Here is an 18303-nt window from a genome sequence, read left to right as displayed (position 1 = left end):
ATTAGCCGCTTCGCTGATATGAAGCTAATCGGGAACGCTATTTTCAATAGAGGGCTTTGGTACATCGCATACGCTGTCGAATTTGCGTACGTATGGGGTAGCTGTAGTTCGGCGCACTGCGAGAAGCTCTCTTTCTGTTGTGGGCGTGCACAGAACCATCGACGCTATCCCATATGTACACGCACAGGCGATAGCCTACGATATACTAAAACTCTCTACTATTTCGTACATGGCGGTACGCGAACTCGCGTGAAGAAGGGCGATCTACCTGCCAGAAACGGCGGCAAGGTGCCCCAAATAAAATATTGTGTATACCTTTGTTGGTGACTGCACCAAGCGGTTGGATCATGTAGCGTGGTTATGCGTAATCATTTTTTGAACTTACCGCCCTTAGACGTCACCTGATGAGCTGCCACAAATAAGTTACTGTTGCTCTTCCTTAATTTTCTTTTCACCCCGTGAATTATGGATACGCGCGCGGCAAAATGTTTAGCGGGAAACGTCGAAGACGAGTGCCTGCTGCGTCAGAAGCGTGTTTTTTTCTTCTTCTTCTTCTGTTACAATATACAATGCAATAGTCAGAGACATAAAATAATGGACAGTACTGACTATGCCAACGTCCCTTTTTTATTTTTACGGTATATACGCGCTTCCTTTTGTTGTACACAGTAGGTTGGGTGGCATCGGGTTTGATAGACTGGGTGGTATATAGGACACGCCTCACTCGACCGCACTGTCTCGGAGGAGTGCTACATAAAGCGCTAGTCATCCTTCACTTGCAACACGGGAGATCCCTCTTCACACAGAGATGTTTCTCCTGTGCTGTTCGCTGTAACGTGATGCCATCACGATGCTCTTTCACCAAGTGCGTTAATGTCCACCGAAAGCCACCATTTCCTGATTCACTTTTTGATCCCCATCCCACCTTGAAATGAATTTACACCGCCCACAGTGCCCTTCTGGCATCGCAACGTTCGAAATCGCATTCCTCCACCACATACACCACCAACGCACTACCATATGCTCATCGAATTTACAAATGACCAACGCCGACCTTTACGCTCACCCCGAGACTCAATCTGCACCCCACTGGTGCAGGCAAGCTAGCAGACGACGTAACGGCCCTAGGAACAGTAGTCCTTCCAGCTCAGCCGACCACCCCTGTGGTGTGGTAATGAACGGCTCCCACTTTCCCCTGAGTAGATGGCGCTGGGGTCGATCGCAGCGCATTGTGGCCACTGTGGCTCAGAGCGTCGTGAGCGCTCTGAGGATGAAGTTAGTCTGGAAGGTTGTGTGATATCTCTCCGTTGAGGAACTGTTTGTTTTGGCCTGGGCTGTGCATGTTTGGTATGATCGTGGCCCAACGGCGATGGCACTTTCGGACCTTTCTGCGTGGTCCGGATGGATAATCGTCTTCTCTTGGATTATATGCGTGTGCACTGTCTCTACGGATGGATGTAAGTTGACGTTTGCTCTGTGTCAGGTGTGTGACGGCTTCAGGTTGTTTGTATACAACGTGTTGCTATGGCTGCAAATCGAGAGCACGATTTTCTACCGAATTGAGGTGCGACGAATGCTAATATTTCCGAAAAAGTGAGATTTTCATTCTAAATGAATCGGCAATATGTTTCCCGGAAGGTGCTCCTTAGAGGTGTGGTTGGCCGACGGTGTGTCTCACTTTCAATTCGTGTTTGATTCCCGCATTAGTGAAATGGCCCATTGTACTTTCATCGGTTATAGTCATCGTAATAAATACAGTTAAGCACTGTGCAGAGGGTATGTTCGACGGTTATCCTTTCAAGTTTTACCGTTACTTCAGACGGTCGGGAGCACAGCTGGTTGTAGCATTGGTGCACTTCGTTGCAACGCCGCGCGGCGGATGGTATCGCAAGCTTTAAACTGAATGTAATGCTTTGGATGGTGACTGCTATGTTGTCACTTCGAAAGATACCTTTTGTTTCAGATGATTAAATTTTTAAAAAAAAGCAGGTTTGAACGTTCCGTGTTACCTTCTATAAAATGAGACGTGACGGTTGATCGGCCTTCGACAAGCTCCTGATAATCACTCTAAGAGGGGAACTTCACCACATAGCACGCGCAGAATCAAACGTTATTTAGAATGATATCGTTCTCTTTGCCGAGTGGTGCAAAATGGGAAGCGCACGCCTTTTTGTGCCACGTTAAATGTCACAAAACCGCGTAGGCGCTCCTCTCTCCTACACATCAGAAGCGAGCATGTGTTGTGCGGTGAACATTAGAGTGTAGTTTCGACCCTATCATCAGGCTCCACCTTGTCGTCAATGCAGCTTTCCATATTTTTGAAAGTACTTTTTAAGGTACCGCTTCGCCGTCACGTCTTTTATTGGGGTGAAATTGATTAGTACGATGATCAGTATCGTGTCTTAATGTCTATCAGATGTTGATCATGGCACGGCGCGGCTACGACGACACCGCTCTCCCTGCGGCTGCGTCACGAACTTCCAATTACACGATCACGAATAATAAGCTTATCAGAGTTAAACGGGACGTATATTTCTAAGGCACGCACGCGCCAGTTTATTACAGCTTCTGTAATCACCGAGCTCTTCCAAAACGAGAACTTGACTCCTTCAGGAAGTGCGTGTCCCGTTGTGATGCACGAACGTCAATCTTCTCACGGCTAATCCACTCTGGGTACAGTGTAATGGCAGTCCATTTATTTCCGTAGGTGATGCTCACGGGTGTGATAATTTCGCCGCTAAGCCGACAGACGTGCGGTGGACGCTCCCGATTATTCGGGCAACCCTTTTTCGTCCAGTCTATCTGACACGATCTCTCTTTTCGGCAGGCGTTGGACTACCTGAAGGTCCTTAACCGCATTATACGAGTTCACCGCTGTAATTTGCATACATTCGTTTGCAAACCGTTATCTCGCGAATTATCTCTCGGTTTTAAAACTAGGACATCTGGTCCGACCTGTTCGGAAGAGCTGCCGTTAAAAAAAAAAGTAATAATAATAATAATATTTCACGTTAATTGATGTAAACCGGAACCTTCGTGGCAAGGCACATGAGGTAATGTGGACGTTGTTGCGATATATACATCCCTCTTTAGTGTTTGATTATAGGGTCTGTGCACTTGGTGGTTATGGTTTCCTCAATGAATTAATGTGTGCTCTTTTTCTGGTCAGTGGGTGTGGCAGGAGACTTAAGGTGTTCAGGAGTAGTTCTACATGCGCTTATACATACCACATACTTATCACATCCCTGTCTTTCTTGGTGCCAAGCAACTACAGTCTAAAAACAGAGCTTCGTCGCATAACAAGCTCTGCGCCAAGCATTGCTGCGCCGAATGATACCATTAGCGCTTCCGATTAAGAGGGGGCGAGCGGGGCGCACACCTTTTTTGTGGCAAGTACCATATATTCAAATTGCCACAAAATGGCGTACGCTTCTCAGTTTCACCAAATCAGGAGACAGAACGGTATAGTAGTCTTTATGGCGGTCGGTTCCGACCGTGCCATGTGGTGAAGTGGAATCCGGATTCGTCACAACCACTACCACTCCCTGTCTTTAGAGTGTAGAGACGTCTCCAACCTAAAATTTCCGCATCGAAACCTGAGGTCCAATGATTTTATCCGATCTTTCGATTTTCCGTGAATGCTATGTATCGTCGCAACGTTCGAGGCTCAAAACACCCAATACACATGGTTTGAACATATCTTGGGGAGCATTTCGTACTCACGGGTTGTTGAAAGCATTTACCAGGTTATCTCGAGGACTCCGGGTGCTCCTATACAACGATTTAAGGAAGACATGGGTCGTAGCCGGACCCTGATGTCGTGGAAAAATTATTGTGTTTTTTTTTTCTTTTTGTTGTTACACTTTTCTACAACCCGTTGCCTTACCTTCTATATCGTTGGGTAGTATTGTGCCTTGTAGGAGCGCTCGCACTTTTTCAGATTCACGCGTGGTTTCGACCGTTAAAAGAATGTACTTGTGTTAAAATTGCATCGCGTGCAACGTTTACGAAGAAAGACCCAAACGATGGTGTTGGTCATGCCAAACGTCATGTCACTGTGCAGTGCGCAGTGGAGCGGGAACGTTGTCGAAATTTTCAAAGAACTTTTTGGAAAACTTGGAAAGTAACTGTTCTGATAGTTCTGAGGCTGGAACACGCAAACGGACGAACACAACACAAGCCTCAAGGTGTCGACCGGCAATCGAGAGGTGCGTGGATTGATTACCGCCGCTGCCTGGCTTTTTCGAGGACTGCAATATTTCAATTCCTTTGATTTTGCGAGGCTGGCGGATTTTGTGACATTCCTGGCTTCAGCTGCACGGTTTTCTTTCGTCTTCCGAGCGTGTAGATTGGTTGTTTGCTTAGGCTCTGCTTCTGTAAGTTATTCCTTTGAAACAAGTGCGTCACAACGCATTGTTTTGAGTAAATGTGCACGAACTCGCTTTGTGTGAGGAAAAAGGGGATTATCCACAATGTCATCAGAGGGAACTTTTGCTTGACTCTGTTGAAGTGGTGACTTTCGGATGAAGATTATTGTTGGCACACGTTCATGACTTCGTGACACAACATTCGAGCGTTTTAATACCATGGCCCACTGAATGATGGGACAAGACGCAATTCTTGCCCATATCGCATCTCATTAGCTAATCGCATTTCGTCGCATTTTAATTAAATTCACCCTCCGCGTAGTAGTCGTCGTCGGCCACGTTATTAGCGTCTAGAAGTTACGTTTCGCTCCACTTTAAACTGCCCGGAGCCGTGAAGTGCATGGACACCTTAGAAGTGCATAATTAGCGGTATCTTTTTCGTGCGACACTCAATTGGAGTTAGTAAAGCTGCTCGTGACACGCATTTCCTAGAAAAGTCCCGAAATGAGACCATTCTTGGACAGCCATACTACTTTGTTCGCAATAAAAATATTGGGCCAGCACTTGCAGTGCATTTGTATTCTGTATGTCCACTTCTAATGACTCCCAATTTTAACTAGTCGGCCATGAGGGTTTCATGTCATACCAAACGCATGGGCTAGTGAGCCACAAATTAAGTCCCAAATTTCCTCAGTCGTCTCACAACATGTATTTGTTGTTGTTGTTGTTGTTCGAAGTACTCTCTGAAGTGACACTTGCAGCATACAGACAGCCTGACACTCATATCACAATTTTGTCAAAGAACGAGACACTATACAATTTCGTTTCTAACGTCGGCTAACTTGGGTAAACAACGAGAAATTAGCCGAGGCGGACTAATTTGTTGTAGCTAAGGGTGTAGCGGTAGCATATTTGACCGAAAATCAGAAGACCCAGGTTCGAATCCTGGCGTCAGTACCTTTTTCCTGAGTCGTTTGATTGAGTCGTGCTAACTTGTGCCCTACTAATATCCAAGTTTCTCTTCGAAACCAGGTCTATACCGTCTCCATCAATATGTCAATCCGACACTTTCTATAATTTCTATTCTCCGCATTAAACAGAAGATATTGTCCCAAGCTCCCATCCACGTACTAGACCGCGCACTCCCATCTTGCCCCGCAGAAACAGAGTGTTGTATTGTCCTTCCGCGTCTTCTGCTACCGTCCCACACATGGGCGACCCTGTCTCCACGAGGGGGCGCTCGCTTCACAATGGTCGCCGTCTGCTGCCCCCGAGGGTCGGTCGGAAAATGTGACGAGTCTCTTTCAAGTTCGCAGCTGCTGCTGTTTCGGATGTTTGTATTGCGTTTTCTGTCCCTTGTACCCGTCCGTCTCTCCCAATGTGTCCGACAACAATGCACAATGCACCCGCCGTTAAAGTCACCATTCAGGCCGCTCCTCTTTTGCTACGCGATGATTTACTAAACGACCTCACTCTTGTGTGTGCTTCTGGATGTTTATGGGGAGTTTTGGTTCGCAACGCGCACGTGAGTCAAGCGCTGGACGCTGTGTCGGTCCGCACGCATCAAAGCGGTGCTGTGTGAAATGTCTGGTTAGTTCAGCTTTGTTCAGCTATGTATTGTTAGTTGTTTCACAGTGGGTGGCTAAAGTTGCCGAAGGAATATCGAGCGGGAGGTTGACAAAATGAAACACACGGTTATTTTATGCGTGTGTGTTTACTAACGCTCTGCCTGTGTGTTTGTGTTTTTTTAAGACTATGGATGTATTACTCTATTCTCTCACACTAAATAAGCTGAGAGAGTCAGCTGTGAAGAAACCCACCCCATCAAAACATTTAGCAGAGAATCACACCCTTAACGTTCAGCCTTGCAGTATACTACCAATGGTATCACGTAGAACACTATTGCACGAAAAATGTAAGGAGAAAGTCAGATTCCTCCACGGTAGACAAGTATCCTACGTGAAAACGCAGGTGTCAATAGGGTCGATTACGCACTAGCAGGCCAACGAACTTTTTCTTTGAAGCAGCTTCGTTTACCAAGTGGGATTAGCGTCATGCGACGACACGAAAGCATACGACAGATGAGCATAATCAGAATCATCCTTCTGCAGGCTCTTCTTCCTGTTCCGGGTATTTACCTGCACGACGTAGAAAACGCAGACAAAGAGAGGTCGTCCATAGTGCACCTCCTTTTTTGTTTGTTCTTAGTAGCGATTCCAGATAACCCCATACTGAGAAATAAGTTGTTTTACGGGAGATTTTCCCGGGCGACTTTGATAGCGATCGCACCTCACGCATTTCTGTTAAACAGCCTTATTTATTTGTTCTGTGCTTTGTACCTGACATCCCGCCGTGTCTGCCAGGACTGGTGATTCCGCGAGATACGCTAGAGAAGGGTACTGGCTGAATTTATGGTCTGAAGTGTCGTGCATCAGGGATATCTCGCTACTCCACGATAAAAAAGAAATTCTGTGCTGTCTCTGAGGTTGTGTTGTTCTTTCCGTTGTTCCGGTTTTACGTGATCACTTTTCGACATCTGGTAACAAGAAACATGTCCTCGAGCGTTAAGGTATGCTGGGATGCATCTTCTTTTCCGTCGTTTTCTGCTGTTTCATTGTGGGAGACGAGTTCCTAAGTAAGTAGGCACCTGGTTTGTATATTGAAAAAGACGAAATGCAGTGAAGGCATTGTCTTTCCGGAGTCTGGTCACAGGCTTCTGGTGTTCTGAATCACCCCATCTCATTGTCACGATTTATCTGTTGTTATCGTTGTTCTGGTGTTTTCGTAAGATCTTTTCAAGAAAGAAAGTAAAAGAGAGTGTAAAGCAAATGTAAGGCAGTGCAAAGAGGAATAGGAAATCAAATGATTTAGTGTGTAAGGGACATTTCAGCTGAGAAGACCGCAACACTCGTACCGCGTCCAGATGCGGTTCACTACGAGTGGCAGAGTTTGCATGATATACAAACTATAACGGATGCAAAGGCTACAAAACCGTACAATTTGCAGTCTCTGAGCCCGAACTCAGCCCGAATACATGGACGCACAGGAGGCGCGCTGCGTTCCCCAGCGTTCTCCGCTGCCAGTCCGCCAGCTGCATTTCCCAATCTCCCATGACACCCCTTTCTCCTTGCTCTTTGAGCTGCTAGTCCGTGATTCAGAGCGTCTCGCGTGCTAGCGGCAGTTCATTACTGACAGACGTCAAGCTGACAGTGAAATGATCAGGTCCTTAAACAGATGGCGTCCCGTTGGCCGTTCCCGAGTGCATTGTGATACATTTTGGAGAAAAGAAGTTGGTTTTAGAGAGGTGGTATACCGTGTACGTTGCTTGCAGCATGTATTACAAGCGATGAGAGATACAAAGAGGCATTATTTGAACGTTCGTGCTTGTCCATTCTTTTTGAAGGGCATGGCCCCACTGTATGCATTCGGCGCGTCTTAGCTCTCGTAGTTATGGAATAACATACGAGATTATGACGTGCTGACATAGACTCAAAAAAGGACCACGCGAGATTTTCGATCACTAGTATTAGATATTCTGTAGCATTTTAGAGCGGCAACCTTCCGAAACGTAGGTCTGTCTTATGGTATGAGCAGGAAAGCAACTAATCGTGGGGTGTCAATACGATTTGGTTGTAAAGTAAAATACATATTGTTGTCTCTACCGCGTTGTGCTTCCGTATTGCTTGTGAAAGCATGCAACTCATGACAAAGTTGTAGAAGTGCGTCCTTTAAACCCCCCCCCCCCCCAATCCGGGATCACCATCACCAAAGAATGTATCATCACAAAATGGGATTATCATTGTTGCCATGCCACTCGACATTCTATTAAGCCTTAGAGCAAACTCCAAATTTCAATTCGCTGACAGTGGATAGCTAACTTTAGCTTCCAGTGTACGTGGCAATTGTCTCAGGTCCACTAAGCACAGTCCGGCGACGACCCTACATTTGTTCTGACACAGACGTCGCAACGTGAACATAGGAAAGACCTAACGAACTCGGCCATGTTACTGACCCCTATAGTCCACACAAAACTCCCCCGCACAAGCCCTAACTAACGTCGTTTCACCTACGGTCCCCTTTTCCAGAAAAAGTCTGTACTCTGCAACCCCTAATTAAATCCTGTACTCCCTCTTTCCCGCTGGCGGCGAACCCCCAACTGCCCAGAGCAAACAAAAGGTTCCCTTACACGCCACGAAACACACACACATACATTGTAAACAGCTCGTGCAGCAACGCACGCTGGACTGCGCCCGTGGACATATCCGCGTCACTCTCGGCCACTGGTGGCGTTCCGTCCGCCTGACCGTCCGCGAGTCTCCAATTAGGCCTCTGGCGGTCCCCTTTCCATTCCCTTAATTACGTCCACATAGAAGCCGCATTCCACCGTCGCGGAGAGAAAGCTCAGCCAGTTGGGGCATTAGCGAAACCCAGTGGTGGTGAGCTTCGCCGTCGCACCTGTGGTCTCGAGCTGTCGCGAGCACTCGACCGTTCTTCCTACAGAGTGAGGTGAGGGCGGCAGCCTGCAGATAAAAGTTGGACAGCGTTCATTATGAATTGCGTTCCCTCACGGAGCGTGGCAGGGTGCTTCTTTTTTTCCCCTCCTCTCTATAATGATGCCCTGCGCTGTTTGTGGATGGGTATCATGCACATATCTTAACATGTTTTCACACGTGTGTCTTCGTTGGTGTATTAAGGGTTTCGACAAGGAGGCACGATTTTTTATTTGTTTGCTAAATGGAGGGGTTATGTTTAGTGTCATGTGAGGGGAAACGGCCAACCAGACTATGGTGGGCTTGCCATTCCCTTAAAAATATTCAGTGAGAGAATTAAACGGACCACGAAGGCTGAGACTGCTAGGTGACCCGGGTTCGAATCGGGGCGCCGACTGTGCTGTCTGATTCTTTTCCCTGGGTTTTCTTCCGGCGCTTAAAGACGAATGCCGGCACAGTTCCCTTTTAAGTCGGCCCAGGAGACACGCTCCCCCTGAGAAACATGCCGCAGGGCATGCAGACAGAGCACTCGGAAATAGCACGCCGCTACCACCACTACGAAGGGTCGGGGCACGCTCTGAGGCTGCGAGGTGACTCGCTGCCGCGCTGCTCATGCCGTAGCCTTTGCAACATGGTAACTGTAACACAGTGTCTGTATTGCTTTGGTACATACCGAATCATAGGCGCCCACTGCGTGGGTCTGGGGGGTCTGGTCTCCCTCGGAACTTTTCCTTGAGGGGGGCCCCCTCCGAGAAATCTACCCGGCTGATACTCAAGAAGAACGTCTCGAGGGATCCTAAACATCGCATGCTTAATGCCGGTGAACATGAAAATCCTTTAAGAATTCGCGTCACAACGTCACAACATGGAGACCCCTGAACTGAGAGCGCAAGATACACGGACAAAGAACGGAGAAACAGACAGGACGGGCGCTAACTTCCAACTCAGTTTATTGAAGAAAATGAGCAAAAAAGAAGAAACCCCTTCACAGCACACGTGTCACTTTCTGTGCGCACCGGTTCTGAGGAAGATCAGTTCCTTTTCGGTTAGAGATACAGAAGGTGTGCTTACGCATACATCTTGATGGCTATTTATCTTTTCTGCTTCTATTATTTCCCTTGTTAGTTTAGTCTTGTTTCTTGGGATGATATGGCAATCTCGATAGATAGGTTCACATCCATGAATGTTACAATTATTAGCCAACCACCCCTCTTTTTTCTTGTTGTTAACATGGTTTCGGTGTTCACGCAAGCGATCATTAACGCATCGCCCTGTTTGGCCTATATAACACTTTCCACAAGTGAGTGGCAACTTATACACCACTCCTTCATCATAGGGTACAAAGGGACCCCGACACCTTGCCCGACCTCTGTGTATGAAATGGGGGGGGGGGGGGTCATTCGCCTCCTTTGGCAGATTGAAACCTCTCCGCCTCCGGCATTATTCTTGAGTCGTTAAGTGCTAATTTACCAATTTACTCGTACTTGCGAAACTCAACCTATGTCGAAGAAGTATCTCACAGTTGCCCTTATTCTGCAAATTGTTCAACAAATCTTTTGGTAGTGTCAGTACGCAAAACATGGTTCCCTACGGAGCGAGTCCTGTCGCGTTCTAGCAGCATGACACGATTTTCTACGACTCATGCTCGACTACCTCATTCTTGTCTACAAGAATGAGGTAGTCGAAATGGACCACGGTCATGTCACGGTCATGTCACGGTCGGTTTGCTCATTCTTGTAGACATTGTCTACAATAATGAGCAAAAAAAGCCACATTTGTATGTCCCAATCAAACCGCGACGCTTCCAGCGACATATTCACAGCCGCTTCGTCATCGCACATCTTTGCCATCTTTCGCATTGTCATTGACATCACTCTACCGGCGCAGTCCAGCAAAGAAGCATCTCCTCCCATTCTTCCCAATCGCCCAGTGTATAGTGGATGAAGCGAAGCAAGAGTGACCATTTCCGCACAGACGACATCAAAGCACACACACATATACAAACCACGTTTGCTTTCTCTTCCTGTTGTGTGTCCTTCGCACGACGGAAAGAAGAAGAAAGATGGGAGAAACACCACCCAAAACACGTCGGTACACTCCGTGCGAAAAAGAAGAGAGAAGAAAGGCGAGCAACCTTGTTACAAGAAACCATCGCCTCTTTCTGATAACGACTCTTGGTCTCATGCCGTTCACGTTCGCAGAAGGGAAGAAACAGAGAGGGATGCTTTGTCGCCCGGGGCTCCGAATCTAACGCCGAAGTGCACGCAGAGAGCTGTAAAACTGGCAGCAATAAAATTGTCCCCACGTGAACGTGGAAGATGGCGTATATAGGAGATGGGAAAGACAGAAAGGATGTGCATTCATGTGACGTAGGACAAGCCCCACAAACCTTACCGCGCAACCCTAAAAAGAAAAAAAGAAAGAAACGATCCCAAATGTGCGACGTGTGACCGCGAGCCGCAAGAATTCCAATCAGAAGACACACAATCGACCTGCGTGTACCGTAATTAAAAGGGCCTCGTTATGTTCATTTTGCTTTGCCTGTGGAAGTCTTCGGGGAGGCCACCGTGGTCTTGACGACACCCGCCAAGAAGAGCTGTTGACGCTGGAATGATTGAATATCTCGTCGCGTTTTTGTCAAGTTTCTTAATCTCTAAATTGATAGCTGGGGGGAAGGGGAGGCTGTTTTTAAAGACAGGTTTTCGACTCTGAGTGAAAGAAGGCTGATGAAAGAGAAGATTGGCGGGGAATCAGAAGGATGCATTCGTATGTCGTTCTCTTTCTTTTGTTTTTATTTTACGTGTTTCAAGAGGGATGTTACGTGTTCTGTTACGACGCGTTCAAAGTGTTGATGACATGACCGACCCAAAGTGCCAATCATTCTTGACGCCTAGAGAAAGATTGCCGAGCGGAGCCCAAGGCCGATCATCCGTCACACCAAGAAAGCCGTTATATCATACGCAAAGTCTTATACGAAGCGCTAGCATTAATTGGACGTTATTTTGGAACTTGGCTGTACCTGCGCTGTTTCCTTCTTTTTTCTTTTTTTATGCTGTAGCCGAAGACGCGGCTCCCATTCGAGTCTGCTAGAAGATGTATTAGACAAACTCAGCATGATCGTGTGCGTGAGATGCCCCTCTAGGTTTGTGGGTGTCTTCCACACGGTACCTGGCTCACCACATGGTGTCTTATCTGTGTCAATATCTATCCTTTCTAATCCTTACGAAGTTTTCCACTTCACGCGAGGTCAGCTTCGAGACCCTTCACTGCGAGTTTTTCTCACTTAGAAGAACACCTCTATCATCTGTCAACTGATTGGTCCTTGAGATCACTGTGTGAGCTTATGGCAAACTCAAATGGTTCGCACTAATGACTCCCGTTGTTCTCGGTCGTCTAGTTTGAAAGCATTTCGCACTTCAGGATAAGCAATTATCGTTCAGAGAACCTGCGAGGCTCGAAAGAGCTCCCACAGCACTCGCTTTCCCAGTGTGTCTGTTTGTGACATGTACTCAGAGAGGGGGAGACGCATTGAGCATGTCCTGTGGGCACCGTCCAGTAGGTATATAGGGAGGTCCCGGTAGAATGAGCTGGCTCAGAAGCGTTGCGAAGGTGACGCCCAGGCCCGAAATGTAACTTCAATGGCTTCTGAGGCCTCGCGTCGTTTTACTAGGACCTCGTAAACTTTGTTCTGAGGTCGGAGCATGTGGATAATTAACTCATTCTGCGCGTGAATTGTAAGTAGCACTGGTAACACGGCTCCAGTATAGCGAACCCGAAGCAGCTCAGTAGGCAGATGAAGGTGAGCGGTAGTTGGCAGTCAGTATTTGATCTCATTTTATTCACAGTACCGACATGTCTGATTCGTCCACCATAACAAACAGATTTTATAAGTAATTTCTTTGCGCATATTGTGAGAAGGATTCAACCGGCCCTCAACAACAGCGATCAGACATCCGCATCGCCATCATACTTCTCTTACTTCTCATAAGTCTGTCTTTTTGACGCACAACAACGTGCATAATGGAACACCGTCCGTTAAGTTTCTTCTCTCACACGAAATACGTAGAAAGTGTTCCGAGGCGCGGAAACTGACTCCCAAAAGGATCTCTGACGAAAATGATAGGTTAGCTTAAACAACAACAACGTTTAATATGCTCACAAGGCAATATCTTACAACGTGTATGCAAAGAACTCTCCAAGGGGGGGGGGGGGTGTTATGTCGATCAGATCCCAGGCCTTCTGGTGACCCCCCACCTTTCCGGTCGAATTTCCTCCGTCTTAAAGGGAGCATCGTCCACTTGCCGTACGTGTTACCTGACGCCCAAGTTGAGTTCATCTGACCTGCGGCGCCATACCGGCGTCCGATTGCGGCGCCATACTGACGGCAGAATATTGCGACGGGTGAGACGGAGCCGTGTCTGCAACCACTTTTGTATTTTGCTACCCATAACCCTTACACCCTCCACGTTAATAAACTCACGGTAAATGATACTCGAAAACAATTCATCATCAAGTTCATCACATCATCCGTGAAGTGCACCAGGTACATTACTCCATCTCTAGGTGCATTACTCCACGTCAACGTGTTTACAATACCACAAGAAGAACAGTCTCTCTTTGGAATACTGGCGTCTCCAAACCTGAGGCTTTACATTTAAGATCAAGAGGGTAAAATAATATACAGTCCAGCTTGTTGAAACCTCGTCAAGAAAAATAATAACGAAAGAATGAAGCACGAAGTCAGAGTAACTATTTAATACGTGAGCTTTCGGGCAGAGCCTGAAAGCCGTATGACAAAGGGCAGGCTCTGCCCAAAAGCTCACGTATTAAATAGTTACTCTGACCTCGTGCTTCATTCTTTCGTTATTATTTTGCTTTACAGTAAACATTAATCTTCAAGAAGAAACCCACATAAAAACATTGAAAGGCCTGTTTCATTACCGTGATTTGTGCAAAGTGAGCAACGAAAATCGTAAAATCTAAACTGCGTACCAAAAAGCCATCGTGATGCACCTATCGACATGCCGTGCATCTGGAGTCACAAAATTAGCTTCGCTTATTGAGCTTTGAGTCCTCTATCCTATCCTTGATGCCTTCCCAACAGTAATTCCCATGACCTCGTATATAGTGCTGTCATCATGACTCCCTTTCCTATAAAGTCTAAAAGCCCCACCCCTTATCAAGCAAAGCGAGTGCACACAACCTAGTCTCTCTAAACCTTTCATCCCTCCGCTTGAATTACAAAATTGATCCGACACATCTCCCTTCGAATCTCCTGCAAGTCTCCGCTTATGTAGTCATTTAAGCCACAGAAAAGCGCGGCGTATCTGTAATCATTCTTGCTCGCACCCAAAAACTCTTCAAAATTCCACCAGCGTCCAGAGCGATCCATGGATAAAGCGTCTGAATCCTTTTAAAGTAGGGCGGATACCCGGCGCTAAGAAGGGTAGACTTGATACTTAATATGCCGGAACGAAGGACTCTAAACCCTCACTGTAATCTGCAAACTCCATCGTATGGCGTCCTCTGGCGGAGGCCGATATAGTCTACTGTTTCGGGCGACCCGCTTATCGTCATCCTTCTCCGTGGGTAATCGAAGAGCCCTCGCGTATCGCTGAAATTCGATACGCTCTATAGGGATCAGTCGACCGAAGTGGATCTCTCATGTGGAGGGATGGCAGGTAACTCACTTTTGTCTTCCTCGATGATCTCGCGCGCGATCGCGTGTTATCAGTGGAGGAGGTCAGGATATGGTAGGCGTCTGAAGCTGATGGTATAGGACAAAGGTCGTGTGGCAGCAGACTCGTTTTGGGGAAAATGAACTGTGAGCCTTCTTTTCATTTATTTATTTTTACCGTACATATCTTCCGAATGGAAACGCATAAGGTGGTGACAGGGTGAGGGGAGGTTAGGTTAGGTTAGGTGTAAGAAGGACGGCAGAGCGGTTTTGCGTGCATTGCAAGTTTTTGAAGTTCCGAAGAGCATTGTTTCTGCGATTATGCGTGCAATCAATAGACCTATATATCCGTTGTTGTTGTTGATGGGGATGGTGACGTGATGAAGAAAAAAAAAAGGGCCTGCGATCAATAAATCTTGTACACTCGCCTGGTTTATCGATGTCGAAATAAGCGATATGGCTAGTATGAACAACGCTTATATGCTTGCATGGTGGAATTGCGCAAGAGCGATATCTAACCAGGATCTGTACTTTTTCTTCTGTGCTATTTCGCGAGAAGTGACCACGTACCTCGCCGAGAAGAACATCACTGCTTGTAAACATACCGTGTGCTTTTTGCATATCAGTATTCCCAACCGCATCACCCTTCAAATTTACACGATCGTATTTAGACTCCGCTGTTTGAAATGCTGAACACAGCTACAGCATGTCAGGAAAAGCCGAAGGCGCAAGAAACAAAACAGAGAACCCGTATTCCAAGAAGCCCATTCGAACCAATTCCTTCGCCTCGATTAAACCATTACCCGTTCCATCGACCAACTTATCGATTCGAATTTTCAGCGCTCGAAAAAATAATGTACCTGACGCATCGCAGACACGCTATCAGTCCCTACGTAATTGCTCCTACGAAGATTACCGGACTCATCCTACTTGGTGTGCGCTATGGAGAGACTGAAATGGGAACATTGCCGGCCCGAAGTACATCAAATAAAATAAGGTTCAGTAGAGATGGAGGACGATAGAATCAGGTTTTCGGTCATATCCATCACGCCATGTCAGGACCGCTTCATCATTTGACATGGCGTTGATAAGAATTCACGCTGGGTGCTCTTGTGGTGGTGGCGTCGTCTGCTATTCGGGCTGCGCGCCAATCGAGCGATGGGAGCGAGGTTACGGCCGGTTGGGGAGGCTGTAAAACAGGGGCCTGGCAGGGAGCGAGGCCCTAGCGAGGGCTTTATTGATACTAGACACTGCTGATAGTGTGCAAGCAATCAAATGACGGAGCTGAGAGCTCCTCGTTCGAGTGGAAAAACGGCTGCCAACGATGCAGAATGCCTTAACGCCCGCGTCTTTTTTTTCCACTAGAAGGTGCAACGGGCTAATAACGGCGAGCAGTTGCTGCTATTTTATATTCGTGCTGAACTAGGATTTTTTGGAGACACAACGGTTTGTGGCAGCATTCCCAATTTCAGTGTCAGATTGGATTACGTGAACTTCGATTTGTCCCGTAATTTTTATTTATTAAAGAGCATACAAGTGGGGAAACCAGAAGAGCATAAAGGTTCATCGCTTTGGAACCTATGCTCAGGAGTTACTTCTTTTTATAATCATGTTCAAATGATGTGTAAAAAAATTCGGTTCAAGGCAGGATGGTACAGATATGAACAAGTTTTGTCACAAAGCAAACCAGACGGTATTTCGCTTCTATATCGCACGTCCTCTGCACAATCCCTTTTAAATATTCCACCCCATCCCCTTCTATACCTGCTATACATTTTTCACAGTAACATTTATAGCTGCACCGAAACGTTCGCCGAGCATCGACCAAGGATTTCATGACCTATTTAATATCCGCCTCACCTCCATAATGTCCGTCCAGAGATATTATATCATGATCGCATTATATCATTATTATATTTATATTATTGTTTTTTTCTTGTTGTGTGCCATAGGAGTAGCTATGTCGTCTGACGATCAGGTCCATTCTTCTCTTTTTATCCAATCTACTCTAGTCAAGTCAAATCAGCGCATGCAGTTTTGCATTGAATACTTTGACCGTAGAGAGTACCCTCAACTGCGCTTTTCTCTTGTTTTCTTCTTTGTCTTCTCCTTTTCTTTTCTTTCCCCTTTCTCCTTTTCCTTCTCCTTTTTCTTCTTTTCCTGTAATTTTCTTCTTTTTCTTTTCCTTTTCTTCGTCTTTTTCCTTTTTTTGGAATAGCAAGCCGACCTCCATCTGGCTGACCCTTCCTTTCTTTTTCTAAATAAACATATCCCCCCCCCCCTGCCCTTCCTCCACGTCTATTATTTATTTCATGCAGTTTCCTGTTCTATCACACTCATGGCGTAATGCCACGCGATCTTCCAGACAATTATACGTGGCACCATTCTGCAACCACCGTCAGCGAACTCTGCGCATTGCACGAAGGGGCAAATCAGCGAGATAATATAAAGCATGTCCACGCACTTTCACCCACCATCAGAGTCCACTTCTTGCAACGCCTGGATGCCTAGTTGTCGGTAGAATTGCCGCAGTAGAGGCAAAAGTCGGACGTCTTTGGTCAGTCGAGGTCGCGGAAATTAGCACTAATTAACGGGTCCGCGTCCGAATGACCTCTATTTTATTGAGGGTATCGGCATAATGAAATGCATCAACTTGGACGCCTCCGCTCATGAAACACTCGCCAAGAACTGTTATTTACGGACGATGTCTCTTGAAAGTGAGGCGCTTTTGTGAGCCCTTTGGAGTTCCATCCTGCGGCTATGTTGCGACTTTGGGTGCAAACTGTACGTATGTAGGTAATGAGCACTTTCTTGACACAGCTGTTTTGACTCAGCACTTTCTTGCTTTTTCTTCCACTAGAATATTCCGCGGGAATATCGCTCGTGTGTATACACGGTTATGCGACAAAGCTTCTAGAACACACGTGAACATCACCGTAAGGAAGGACACCTGTATCCACCAACGCGTGGATCTAGCGGGGAGATCTGGATGTATTGACCTCCCTCAATTCCTGCGGTCATATAAAATGCTTGCAATTGACCATGGGTAGTGACTGTAGCGTACCGTTCAAGGCTGGACCCCGTCAGACATGTACAAGATACTCAAAAATGTATTTAAGATAAGATAATAAATACTAACGTTAGAATGTAATTAAGATAGAGTATAAATACATGAAAATTAAAGTAATTAAGATAGAGTACAAAATACTTCAAAGAGTATTTGAAATACAGTTCAGATACTATTTATCCTTGAACGCAAAAAGTCACCGGTCACTCGTCAATGCGGCTAGTCGCCGCTACGTGACATGAATCACCTAAACACCGCGCACTACGCAAGCCGCCGCTGTGTGATAGGAGTCATCTAAACATAAGTCCCAAAAAGATGACAAAGAGATACCACATAACTCCACTAAGTATATGTGACCCAGAACAAAGCAAGCTTCTAGCAGGTGCCTGCTGGGCGAGGTCAGAATTCCGCGTCACCACGTCAGGGCACACATATTAGAACCCTCACTCGCCAAGGATTAGTACACACGGGGCAAGATCTCTAAATGGAAACTACCAAAAAGGGCCAATGTCCGTGTCAAGTCCGAGGGACTCAGGGAATTTCCACTGAACAGGCAAGATAATGGAAAGACAATACACAGAAAGTTTGAGAGGGAGATCCAAAATATGTAATTAGGGTATTGGGTAGAAAATGCCATAAAATGTATTTTAAATAGAGTACAAATACACAAAACAAAAAGTATTGAATAGAGTCCCAAAATAC

At 46.4% G+C, this 18303-nt stretch overlaps 1 protein-coding gene across 4 annotated transcripts in view; it reads left to right on the top strand.

Moving 5' to 3' along the window:
• The window catches only part of LOC135385268 (protein sax-3-like), a 305668-nt gene that overhangs the window by 147567 nt on the left and 139798 nt on the right, over positions 1-18303 (top strand). For 3 of the 4 annotated variants that reach the window (XM_064614482.1, XM_064614479.1, XM_064614478.1), the window contains exon 1: positions 1251-1457. The exons of the other annotated variant lie outside the window; for it this stretch is intronic. In XM_064614482.1, coding sequence (XP_064470552.1) covers positions 1370-1457 — 88 coding nt within the window. In that variant the 5' untranslated portion in view covers positions 1251-1369. Of the gene's footprint in view, positions 1-1250; positions 1458-18303 lie in introns of those variants that run through there. 4 annotated transcript variants of the gene reach the window in all.

The sequence above is a fragment of the Ornithodoros turicata genome, chromosome 2, assembly GCF_037126465.1.
Source record: "Ornithodoros turicata isolate Travis chromosome 2, ASM3712646v1, whole genome shotgun sequence".
Taxonomy (NCBI): domain Eukaryota; kingdom Metazoa; phylum Arthropoda; class Arachnida; order Ixodida; family Argasidae; genus Ornithodoros; species Ornithodoros turicata.
Note: the sequence above shows the minus strand (reverse complement) of the source record. Positions and strands in the feature narration are given on the sequence as shown.